Source organism: Rhinolophus hipposideros (genome assembly GCF_964194185.1).
Source record: "Rhinolophus hipposideros genome assembly, chromosome: 6".
NCBI classification, from domain to species: Eukaryota; Metazoa; Chordata; class Mammalia; order Chiroptera; family Rhinolophidae; genus Rhinolophus; species Rhinolophus hipposideros.
Genome location: NC_138052.1, coordinates 36,788,179 through 36,801,227, shown reverse-complemented (window position 1 = coordinate 36,801,227; position 13,049 = coordinate 36,788,179). Strand labels below are relative to the sequence as shown.

The 13,049-nt window shown below is 40.2% G+C and overlaps 1 protein-coding gene across 3 annotated transcripts in view; it reads left to right on the top strand.

The window, feature by feature from the left end:
- The window catches only part of ACVR1 (activin A receptor type 1), an 86,327-nt gene that overhangs the window by 35,568 nt on the left and 37,710 nt on the right, over nucleotides 1-13,049 (top strand). For all 3 annotated transcript variants that reach the window (XM_081052576.1, XM_081052575.1, XM_081052577.1), the window contains 4 exons: nucleotides 1,797-2,060; nucleotides 4,234-4,445; nucleotides 7,793-7,892; nucleotides 11,456-11,602. In XM_081052576.1, coding sequence (XP_080908702.1) covers nucleotides 1,797-2,060; nucleotides 4,234-4,445; nucleotides 7,793-7,892; nucleotides 11,456-11,602 — 723 coding nt within the window. The remainder of the gene's footprint in view (nucleotides 1-1,796; nucleotides 2,061-4,233; nucleotides 4,446-7,792; nucleotides 7,893-11,455; nucleotides 11,603-13,049) is intronic.

Here is a 13,049-nt window from a genome sequence, read left to right as displayed (position 1 = left end):
AGTGGCAAGCGTGTCTAGACTCCCTGGAAATACTATCTTTCAACTCGCTTTTGGCAAGTGTAAACTTTTTTGCTGGATTATGTCAGCAGATATATATGTTTCTCATCCTCATAGAAATAGATTGGTGCTGGAATTTCTCTTGGATTTCTCTAGGCAGGGGAAGTAAAGAATATCTCTTGGCTCATTAAAGTTTTTGCTCATTAAAAATGTCTGAGGGCTCTTAATTCTCAGGGGTGAGATTGGTGACATATATACACTGTCAGCGGCTATTTTGGATTTCCTGCTTTCAGGCATGTCTTTGCTCTTGGATGAGTCCCTCGTGGTTTTCAGAAGAACGATCAAGTCAATTATAAATAGAAGGCTTGTGTTTGTGTGTCTGCTGGCACTTACTCTGTGTGACGAGGCACCCCCATTACAGTGGGCAGTGAACTATTTTTCTCTTTGAAGAAGGAAGAAGAAAGATGAAGAACACTTTTTTGGTTTGTTTGTTTGAAATAACTCACATCTCTACACACACCCACACAGATCTGTGTAAATTAATGTGACATTTTCAAAGACTTTACCTTAAGGTCTTTTAAAAGCCCAGCCACCCGACCTGTTATTTTAAGAAAGAAGCAGTTATCTCACAGCCCTGCGACAGAGGGTTCAAGGATCAGAAGGCAGCCTGTCTGTGCCTTAGACCGTCAGAGACAGTCTAAAGCTGAATTTCCTTATAAGACCAGTGTTTAGGTGAAGGTGGCCTCTGCCAACTAATCAGTAGCCTCTAGGTCTTGGCTCTAGTCTATCTTCACTGTCCTTCCCCACCAGTGGAAACTATTGGGACCAGCAAGTCTGAACTAATCGTTCTAATGGGGAGGGGGAAAAGAAAGTGATTTGAAAAATGAAACTGCAAGTGAGTGTTTTCAGACAGAGATAATCAGGAGGTCTGATGAGGGGTCCCTCCCTGATGATCCATTTCTGCCCTTTTCTGTTGCACCGAGGGCCCACCACATGTAGGCTACTCCTTGAGTCCCATCTGTTACCTCATTATGCAAACATTGTTCTGTTCCCTTTGTCTTCTTGTGCCCTCATCCTCAGTCATTGGTGCCAAAGTTTTTCCCTGCTAGTTGAAATGTGTAAGAAGCTGTGAATTCCCGTTATAATTAATATTAAAAACTTCAGTATTATTACTATTAAAAAATTAGTCTAGGCATCTAGGTGAAAATATTGATACTATGGATTTGTAATTATAGACTTGTAAACTTACTATATTGGTATATTTCTGAAGCAGACACGTAGTAGCATGAACATTAACATTCCGTGTATTACTAATTGATAGGAGATTTGTATGGAGCTAGCAGGAACTGGTATTGACAGCTGCTATATATTTAGGAACTTTTCTTTTTATTTCCCCATAAAATAAAAGTGATGAGCATTATGTTCCAGTAAAACATTTTATTTTGATGGAAGAATTGGTATATGAGAGCCCATCAGGCTGAAGATAACTAATACGGGTGAAGTTCATTTTCAGAAGCCTGTGGACAAACGATAACCATTCTTTGGTCTAGTATGATCTAAAAGAGTACACAGCGATATAAAGGCATTCATACATCGAGAAGTTATTTTTTGGTGATTGGTCAAGTAAGAGATACAAGATAACAAGAATGTGGACAGAATGGCTAATGCTAATGCTTAGCCTGACTTCGTTTGGTTAATGTGTTTGTCAGGGTCTTAGAGAAACTGTATTATTCCCCGAATGAGTGTAAAAGCCATGTAGTGATTTTCTTTTCCTCCTCTTCCTCTCTCTCCTTTTGCAGATGAGAAGCCCAAGGTAAACACCAGACTTTACATGTGTGTGTGTGAAGGCCTCTCCTGTGGGAATGAGGACCACTGTGAAGGCCAGCAGTGCTTTTCCTCGCTGAGCATAAATGATGGCTTCCACGTCTACCAGAAAGGCTGCTTCCAGGTGTACGAGCAGGGGAAGATGACCTGTAAGACCCCACCGTCACCTGGCCAAGCCGTGGAGTGCTGCCAAGGGGACTGGTGTAACAGGAACATCACGGCCCAGCTGCCCACTAAAGGTTCCCGTGGACTTCTCTATTTCTAGATCAAGGGTTTTTGTTGATCTTGATTTGTTAGTGTTGATTCTTTGTTAGTGTCTTGATTCTGTGTGGGTTAAATATGTAAGTAGCCATAGGCTTCTCTCCTGTTCTTTGAACCAGAGGCAGTGGGTGACAAGGAAGATAGCTCTAGATGAGGAAGAGGAAGGTGTGGCCTTTGGAATCTAAAAGGAGGATGGACATTTTTGGGAAAGTCAACAAGGTGCTGTCTACCTTAATGTCTCTGTTAATGAGCCATGATGCCATTCATAAGTTCTGAAAAAATTCTGCTTAGTAAATACTCATCTCTATGTTGAGTGTGTAGGGAAGAAAATGGTACGTAAGACTCAGGTATTTGAGTGGAATGCCTTTTCTTCTGTATGAGGAAGGAGACAAAGACTCACTAAACTTTTCTCCCATATCTGATTTCCAGTGATCTATCACTGAAACTTGAAGCCGCTTGAGATTTCATATAAACTTTGTAGTTTATGTGGAATCTTCTCTGTATTATATTCAATATGGATTCCACATCCAATGGAAATCAGTCCTCCTATGAAACTGTTTCCTTATGAAATGAACCAGAAATCCTTATAAATGTTAAGTCCTTAGTCTTTGTAGACTCATTCCAAGCTAAATTTATTCTCTTAATACATCATACATTTTTAATAGGCATAATTATTTAATTTTGCACTCCCAAAGGAAACAAACCAAAAAGTGGAGTAGGAGAAGCTACTAGGAGCATCCACTGTGGGAAATGTCAGACAGCAAGGGAGGAGACAGAAAAATGAAGGGGAAAAAAAACTAAAAAGGTTTCAAGATTGTGCTACAGTAATTTTTAAAGTTATGGTGATGATCTTAAAGCATATAGAAAAAAATAAATTCTGATAAGTAAATAGGATTGAATAGCAAAAGAAGATTTTTAAAAGGGAGATCAACTGTTTAAATAGGTAAAACTAAAAGTACTTGATGGAATAAACTTTACTCCTAAACTTTGTGAGTTGAAGTGTTACAAATAGAGAAGAAATGGCTTCATTCACAAAAAATTATATCCACAGTATGAAAAGCTCCTAAATCTGCATAACACTGTGCTAGACACTGAGTTGTAATAGAAAATTTATTTTCTTAAGGAATTACTAACGTAATTAGGGCGGCCTAATATTTATAATTTAATGTTGTATATAATTAGTTTTACACTTTTATCGTACAAATGTCATGTACAATGATATGTGCCAAGCTGTTGATTAATTTGGATTTGGAAAGTTAAAAGCAATATATAAAGGAAGTTAGGCTTGAGATTGGATGGCTGAAGGGTCCAGGGACATGGAAAAGAGTTAAGTCACAGGTGGGGAAGAACAGGGATTGGTGCCAATGTCATGAAGGGGTCTGAAATTGATGATTTTGTGATTATTGTTTTTGGGACCTTTTAATTATGGACCTTCACTATCCAACTAAGAAATTTTGATTTAACTCACTAGGCAAGTTGAAAGTCTTTGTGAATATTTGCTTGAGTGATATGTGAATGTTCAAGTGAATGCATGAATGTTTGAATGAGTAACATAACAAATAATGTGTGAATGAAGGAATGCATGAGTGATTAAGTGAGTGAATACAGCAGTGAATGAATGTTTGGAGTGAGTGAATGAATATTGAATAAGTGAGTAAAGGAACAGTTGAATGAATGGGTTCCTAGGCAGAAGTTATGTAAAAAGATCAATGAGAATTCAGCAGCAGACATCCAAGATACATTGGGTAATTTGTTCTTAGCTCAGATAGCACTTTCTCATAGACATATTATAGCATAATGTCTGTCTGCAAGGGCTTGATGATAAAACATCCTTATAGATCAAATCCAAGTTAATAAGAGTAGTACCAGAGATTTGTATGGTACTTTATATTTTAAAAGCACTTTCACATACATGCATTAATATGGTTGGTTCTCAGTGGAATTTTTTCTGGTTGTGTCTAAACGAATGATGGTTAAAATGACTGGGCTATTGGCCAGGTGTTAGGAAGTATGTAAGTTTTAACACTTTGTGACTTGGGAGACCATGTGGTCAGGATCAGGAGCTACTTGTTGGGGTATTGGTTATACATATTAAATAACAAGTAAACCGTGATCCTTACAGCCAATTACCCTTTTCTCCCCTATCTCCAGGGAAATCCTTTCCTGGAACACAGAATTTCCATTTGGAGGTCGGCCTCATTATTCTGTCTGTAGTGTTTGCAGTATGCCTTCTAGCTTGCCTACTGGGAGTCGCTCTCCGAAAATTTAAAAGGCGCAACCAAGAACGCCTCAATCCCAGAGATGTGGAGTATGGTACCATCGAAGGGCTCATCACCACCAATGTTGGAGACAGTACTTTAGCAGTGAGTCTGTTACCCCAGAGAATCCTAAGCATGATGAAGATGGCTAAGGACGCTTTCTTACTTTGAGCATGAAATGCTAAACTGGTGACTGGACGGTGTGCTCACATACCCTGGTCACCTACGTCCTAAGCAAGAATGTGCTGGCACCTGTCTAGTCTCTCCTACGCGAGAACATTCATCTTAGACAACATTTATATTAAATGAGAGAGGGGATTTACATTAGCAGGTTTGGGGGAAGAAGGGGAAAGGAGAAAGGTAACCCATAATGTTAGTGGGGATTTGGAGATTATGGTACTCAGGTACTCTGCTTTTAGCAATAAAATCGATTTCAAAAAAAGCACTTTTTGCTTAATATTAAACATCAGTTTCCCTTCCAGATTATTTCAACACCCTGTAATTTAAGACTTTAAAACTTCACATTGGAAAAAAGCAGCTATTAAATTTTTCATGCTTATGTGCTGCCCCCTTGTGGAGTGTTGTTATTTGGTTAAACCAGTGCTGTCCAGTAGAAATATGTGAGGTGCATATGTAATTTTGAATTTTCTAGTAGCCACCTTAATAAAAGTTAAAAAAAAATCTCAGGTGATATTAATTTCAACAATAATTTTAACCTGATAGGTATAATTATTATTTCAACATATAAAGAAATACTAATGAGATATTTTACTTTTTTTTAAAACTAAGTTTTCCAAATCTGATGTATATTTTACACTTAGCCTACAACAGTTCAGACTAGCCCTACTTTACTTGCTCACTGTCAACACATGGCTAATAACTACCCTGCTACCCTGCAGGACAGCATAGGATTAGAAACTATTGTACTTGTACATTTTAGATGTGCTCATTAGCAGATTTTAGAAATGATGAAATCACATTAAAAAGTGACTGTCTTCCTTTTTTTATGTTTTAAAATTGTTTCTCAAGTGTTTATTTTGAAGGAACTTTAAAACTTAAGTGAGAAAAAGGAATCATTTGCTATAAATAGGTTTTACCGGAAAGTGCAAAAGAGAAAAGCAGTAACATTCTAAAAGGCACACTATGCTGAGTCTGATATCTGCCATGGAACAGGTGAAGAGCAGTGAGTGTTAGAGGTGTTAATGACATAGCAGTACCATTCTGAGATGCCTTGTCATCATCTGATGAATTGAAAGACAACTAAGGTAATAATTTTATAATGTGATTCTGTTATTTAATGCCATGACCATGTGTATCTGTCCCCAAGATCATTTTGTATTAAGTCTTGCTCTGCTAGACAACAAAAAAGTGTTAGAAGTGTCTGGCAGTTCTACAGATAAGCCTGCCCTGCAACTTCCTTTTTGCTGGAGAAGACTTGCCCTCACCAATCTTTGTGGCTCAGGTACTACACCTGGACCATCCGTGGCGAGTTGTTAAAATATTTGGTCGTGACTGATACAGGCTGAGAAATATCCCATCCTGCTGCCTTCCCCATCATTGGGCCTCCTGTCAAGTGTACTTTTTGGTTTGAAATGGAGGGAAGGACCCTGTTGAGCTTTGTTTTACCTACCTATTTAAATCGTGGTACAGCGACATTGGGAAAAGAGGAACTAGGACATTCCTTTTCAAAAAGTAGAGAAATACAGTTTTTCATTGGAAATGTATCAGAAGTTTATTTGAAGTTTTAAGGAAAATTAAATGAGTTTATTGAGTTAGTAGAAAGAAGATACAAGGCTGAATTCTGACAAAGCTTTATCAAAGCAAGATTCTAAAATAGATTAGTCAGAACTTTGTTCCTCAGAACTGCTAACATAAGCAATCTCCATGGGCAATAACAGGACTGTCTCATATAAATTACTGTTTAAATAGCTTCTATAATTTTGAAAGAGAAATGGGAGTGTATGCTGAAATAGTCTTCTCAACTCAATCACGTGAGATGACAGTATATCACGATATAATAACACAGTAAAGAACACTGTTTAAAGCAAGTCGTCAGTATTGGTCTACATGCTTGCTCATTTAAGCGATATGCTCATTTATATGATTCAGCAAAGCACACCTTACTAAACAGCACCCTTACATTGAAAAGAAGCCTTGGGGTCCAAGAGTTGAAACACTTGTTTGTCAGTCTTTGTTTAATTTCCTCCCTCTCCCCCTCCTTAAGCTATGAACTAGGTTTAGAACCAAGATTATGTATTATGAAAAACAACATATTAATTTAATTTTCAGAATTAGTCTCTTAAAAAATTAAATGAATAAAGAGAAAAAAGAGCAGCAAATAGATGGTTAGAGGGATGTGAAACTCCACTTCATCTACGTTCAATATCTTGTTGATTATCCATTTTATAATTTTTTAAGGATTCTGAATTTCTTCCTTTGGATGTTCAGCTTTTGGTAACTTTGCTGATCAACAGTACTTCACAGTGGTGCTCAGAACAAGTGAAAAAAATAGATGACATGCAAACAAATCAATGAATCGTGTCAACAGGCCAGCTGAAATGTTAGGGAAAGGATGAGCTTTGAGGAAAGTTAGCTCACTGTTACTGCACCCTTACCAGCATCACCATGGGCACAATAATGTTTATTACAGATAATTCATTCCAGACACAAAAATACCTCTGCTTCTTGGCTGGCTCCTTCTTTTCCTAGGAAGGAAAAATCTATGAATGAACTAACTGGGAATCTTTTTCACAACATGTTCATTTTTAGAAACAGATTGGGGTCATGGTTTTAGGTTTTTAATGAACGTTTTATTTTTTTCTCTTTCGTGTTTGTGGGTAATTCACATTAATAAGGGACACTTAGGTGTTAATTTTGTGACCCTAAAAGGTAACCTTTCTGCTTGAGTACCAGTTTGATGACTTACATAGCCACTGGGGTCTCTAATACAAACAGCATTAGAGTTGTCTGTTCCTTATTCCTAATTTGTTTCTTCCTTATTAGAGTCCTGTAGTTGGCATGTCAACTAAACTGGATCCTTTGATAGATATTTATGAGCAGAGCAGAATGTGGTCAGTTATTTCCAGTATATGGACTTGAAGGCCCTTTCCCTCCATTTTGCCCCACCTGCTCTTTTTTCTTCTGCTTCCTGTGCTTAGCCCGCTTCCTGGACTTTCTAATTTGCGTCTTCAACTTGGTCCACTCAGCTTCTTCATATATTTAATTCTAAAACTCTGGGTGCAAGGAAGGACTACTTGTCCCTCAGGAAAACTGATCAGGAAAGGGCTAGCTTTTGGTTTCTCTGAGAAGTATATCAGTCCTTCCTCCAAGGGGGCTGTCCAGGCTCACTAGCAGGCCATGAACCCATGTAAGTTACGACGATATGCATGTTCATACACTACACCGAGAGCTGTTTCTCAATAGCTTCTTTTTCTCCTTGTCTTGAACTTCAGGATTTATTGGATCATTCGTGTACATCAGGAAGTGGCTCTGGTCTTCCTTTTCTGGTACAGAGAACGGTGGCTCGTCAGATCACGCTGTTGGAGTGTGTCGGTAATTCTTTTTTTCCCTTCCTTTGCGGGTTATATGCAATGTAAGTTGTGCTTCTAGAAGTAGGATGGAACTTAGGAAATCTGCGTCTTGTTGCCTGTTGCTTCTTAAAGGGAGATGTGGGGTAGCTGTGTGGTGTGGCTATGTCTCTCTTTTCCATGATTTGTGGTAGAGTGCCTGAACTCGCTGAAGTCCTTGCCAGAGGGATGTATCACTAGTTAGTAGAGAGAATGGTTAGTCAGAAGCTTCCACTTGCAAGTACACCCTTTGGGATGATGGGAATTCTTGAAACATGAATTAATACGGCTGCTCCTGATTATAGGTATTGAATGATCAGAGGTAAGTTGGCCTTTGGACCGTAAACTTGCTTATTGTAATATTCTAATCCCTCACACTCTTCCCCTGCCTTTAAAAATAATGAAATAAATTTACCAAAGCTATTTTTCTAACTGCTTTATTTAAATAAGAGCTATGTATATTTCTTTGTGGCCGCTCACATTTTCCCATATAGGAACGTATTTATAGATAGATGTAATCATAGTGTACATATTATTTGTGTCCTTTTTTTTCAATTTTAAGCTCACATTTCCTTATATTTGTACACCAGAAATAGTTTAAGGCTGTGTAATAATAGTCTATTGAATCTTAATTTATCTTTAACAGTACTGCTTGAGAAAGATTTTGTGCACATTGCTTCTTTCTTTTGAGTGCTGAGAATAAATTCCCAGGTACTGGGGGTTCCTGGGTCAAAATCTGTGACTTTTTTTTATGACTTGGTTTATGTATTGCTGGATTGCCTTCTAGAAAGATGGTGCAAAATACTTTTTAGAAGTCCCTATTTTCATTAGTTTTACTTTTAAATGGTTGGTGGATATTTGCCAGCCCCATGATAGTTTTCACTAATTTCTCCGTTAGACGGCATGCAGGGATGGCCATAGTAGCATTGGTGGGTTGGCAAAGTCTCCACCCTGTCCTCATACTTCTCCTTGTTTCTTTGGGCTGGATTTGGCAACTTTTGGTAAGTGGCTGGCTATTATAAGCTTCCCCCACTACTTAGCTACTATCTCCTGGCTTTTCTTTCTGTTTTCATGAAAACCAGGATGCTCCCAAACCTGACAGTGGAAAGAGATGTGCAGAGGTAGTAAGAACAGTGGCTGCCACCGTCACACAGGCCCCCAACAGGAGCCTGTTGCCTTTTCTATCCATCTGCAACTTCTGTGACTGTTTCTGAATGCCCCTTCCCGCTTCTCTTCTGCACTGGAGAAAATAAAAATGGAATAGTCACAAATGTGCACATTGCATACAACCAGCGTTGTCCTCTTGTACCAGTTAAAATCCTATTTGATTATGAACAAGGGGGTTTCTGAGTAGTAGTGAAAGGCAGAGAAAGGAGGCATGTACCTGTGTTACCTCTTTCCTCCAGTTCCATGACCTCTCACCATTCCCAGAGCAGCGGTCTCAAGATCAGTCTTCAGAGATTGACCCCCGAATCGAAAGGGCAAAACAATGTTGCACCTTTAAAAACACATACTACTTCTGGTTGTATAGATATTCTTCAGCATTTTTTTTGGGAAATCATGTAAATTCAGTGAAAGCACTTTGTTGGCTTAGTGCTAAAGTCTTGAATAAAAGCAATGCCTTTTCAGTAGCTTATAGTTACTGTTCATGTGGTACAGTCTTCAAAATGTATGTGTGAACTGCTTGGATAGTATATTACCATTTTTGGTTCAAAAGATTGGAAACTTGGACAAGATCAGTCTTTTCCGGGTAATGATTGGTGAACCCCCAAATTTCAGGGATTCCCTTTGTGGGACTCTAAGGCCAGGACTTTTGGGCAGCTATGCTTCTGTCTTCAGGGACTTCTGCATAAGGATGCATTTGCAGAAAGCATTTGACAAGTTAAAAGCATTTGAAAATCATTGAATGGAGTTTCTATTTTAATTCTGTCTCCTTACCCTGACATCCATCTCTGTTTTCTTTTATAAAAAAGGCTTTAAGGGAACTTTATAGTAATGTCCCAATTCTCTGGGTGATTTCTCTCTCCTTCCTATTGAGACTACGAGGACAAAGGGCAAAGAAAGATACAGAAGAGAACCAGAGGCAGGAAAAGATTACCATACCACTTTCTAGCACCTGATTTTGCGGCATCTTAGCACTAGCCTTCATTTTGAGCTACAGATGCTGCGCAATTGCTTTATTAATTGACTATTACAATTAATCTTGTACGAAATACTGTTTGTATGACCTGCCAGTGAGCCACAATGACCACTTACTGACCACATTTAACACGCTTTTGGATTAATTGTTGGTATTTATTTAATAGAGACATTGTTTATCATAAGGAAATCTAGATTGAGTGGTTTCGTTTATGATTCAGGTGAGTCACCCGGGTAGACATGATTTCTCACTCCACGTTTGGGTTCTGATTGGCTTATTTTTTCAGCCAAAAGCTGTAGTCCTGTCTTTGCAGGTGGTGCTGCAGCTGCTTATTACGAGCTGTGATTCCTAGCAGCCACTTGCCTTGGTAGAAAGCCCCTCTGCACTGCAAGTTGTATCTCCTGCTGCATGGCTATCTCGGTGCCCCGTATGTCTTTACCTTTGATTATACCCTGTGTTGATCCCCAGAATCTCGTAGTGGTTACCTCCTCCTCCCAACCTTCCTGCTGGCCCCTACCTATAATTAAGTAGAAAAATGGCCGAGGGAGCTAGGAATTGACAAGCTGACAGTTGTGTTGCTGCTGCAGGAGGGGGCAGGCACGCAACAGATCAGATCACACGTTTTAGAAAATGTCTTCTCCAGTTGGCCCTTTCAGTGTAGCCCACTTGTGGCATCACAGGGGCTAACAAGCAAATACCCATGACCAATGTCAGAAATCAGAACTGTTCTGGGATTATGTGTTTAAGACTTTGCAAATCCGCTTTTGAAATACATCCTCCACCAAGAAATCCTTTAGGGATGGCAGTGGCTGCTTGTTGATCTCCTTCACATCTTTGTTTTTTGTGTGTTTGTGTGTGATTTTTTTTTAATCCTTTCGAACACACATCGCAAACTTAATCAATCGTCTCCTTTGTGGAAAATATAAATGCATATGTAAATTCACAAATTTGATCTCTTAGAAAATGCCTATGTTGCTCCTGTATGAAGGGAAGGAATCAAGTAAGTTCTTCAGTTTAGCCACATACACTTTCTGGCTTTCAGCACAACACTGCAATCTAATAATTTGTACCATTTTCTAAGGTTCACTAACTTTCAGGTACTTTAAAAAACCATATGCATTTATACCTCTTAATAGAGGCATTTAAATGTAAATTTTGTCATTAGTAGCTAATTGTGTAGACAGATACTGAGGGTGTTTAATTGATTATCTCAACAAGGTGGCTGCGAGGGGCAGTTTCCATCTTACTTTTGTATGTCTTTACAGGCAAAAGGTTGTGTTAATATTTATATCCCTGAATTGAATATTTCCCGGTTAAAAGTGGGAGGAGCTAAGAGTTGTAGGCACAAAGTTTACTGGCTACTTCTCCTGTCCAGTTGTCCAATGACACCTCTGTGTTGCTTCCCACAGGGAAAGGCAGGTATGGTGAGGTGTGGAGGGGAAGCTGGCAAGGGGAGAATGTTGCTGTGAAGATCTTCTCTTCCCGGGATGAGAAGTCGTGGTTCAGGGAAACAGAATTGTACAATACTGTGATGCTGAGGCATGAAAATATTTTAGGTAAGTATAAAGGTAATCCCCTCATTAATTTTATCTAGAACACAATTTGCCTGCCTTTGTCCTCTCTAATTTGGTGTATATGAATTTGCTTGTCTCTCCTGAAAAGCCATATAGGGGATCATTAGCATTTACATACCGTTGAATTTTTTACCACTAATTTTCTTGTTTAAATCTGCAAGGAAGCTAAGTTTGAAGATTCGCTCAATGAGGAAAACGAAATTGTTAAATTGTTTCTTATTCTGTGGGTCGTTATTTAAACAACAAAAATTTGCCCATGTTGTTCACTTTAAGGCTTCATTGGTTGTTCTGCTTACTCCACCTTTTTTGAATATTTATTACTTGACTCAAACTAAAAAAGATCTTTGGATGATTTCCTAGAGATTCACAGCTCCCAGGGACATTGTAATTAAATGCACATTCCATCGAACTCGGCATTGCTTTTAAAGCCCAGATTCGTAGAGGGATTTAGCATACATTTTAATTGGAAACTAAAGCTTAAAAACATTTGTGAAATATGTGAAGAGCTCATGGAAATATTGCTATAGAAGTATTAAGGGTGAGGAGTGACGTCATAGGAATGGCGGCAGCGGGGCACATTTTCTGAGTTCTCCTCCGGATTTTATTACAAACGGGACATATAACCCATCAAACAACTCTTCGCTCATCACGCAGAACAGCTAAGAGATTCCTAAGAGACTCGTGTAAGGATTACTTGAAGCTGCGCAAATTGGGCGAGCAGGGGAAGAAAGAAGGGAGCGGAGAGGAAACGCGCGGTCGCGCGGTGGAATCAAGCCGGCGGCGGCGGCTGGCGGTAAACTGCAGCTCTAAAGACACAGGGAGATATAGAACACGCAGAACAGCGGGGAGACTCGCGGAGGAATTTGCCTGAAGGTGTGCGCGGATTACAAGCAGGGGAGGAGGCGGGACAGCGAAGTGGAAGCGCGCCCCCCCACCCCCACCCACGCGGAGCCGAGGCCGGCGGCGCCGGGACTACGGAACGCAGACTCCTGGAAGCGGAGCACAGGCCGTGCAGCGTTGCTGCGCGGCTCCCAGGTCGGACGGAGGCTCGTGGAAGGTTTGCTTTGAGGTGCACTAGGTGGGCGAGCGGGGGGGGGGGAGGAGCGTGCTCACAGAAAAAGTGGAGGGCAGCACCCGGGGCTCTAGAGTCCCACGGGAGCCCAGGGTGTGGCGGCGAGCGTAGGGTCCAGGAGGTGAGCTCTTTCCCTGCGTCCCACAGTTGATCACTCCCGCCGGGGCGGGCAGCTCGTGGGCCTTAGGGCAGACAAAGAACTGAGACGCCACACCTGGGCCCCTCACCGCGCTTTTCGAATCCTCCCCCCGCCCTTCCAGAGACTCAAACTACCCCTAACTGAGAAACAGTGTCAGATTACAGAGGGGCGTCTGCGCTCAGGCGCTGGGAAGATTGGCAGCCGGCTCTGACCATCGG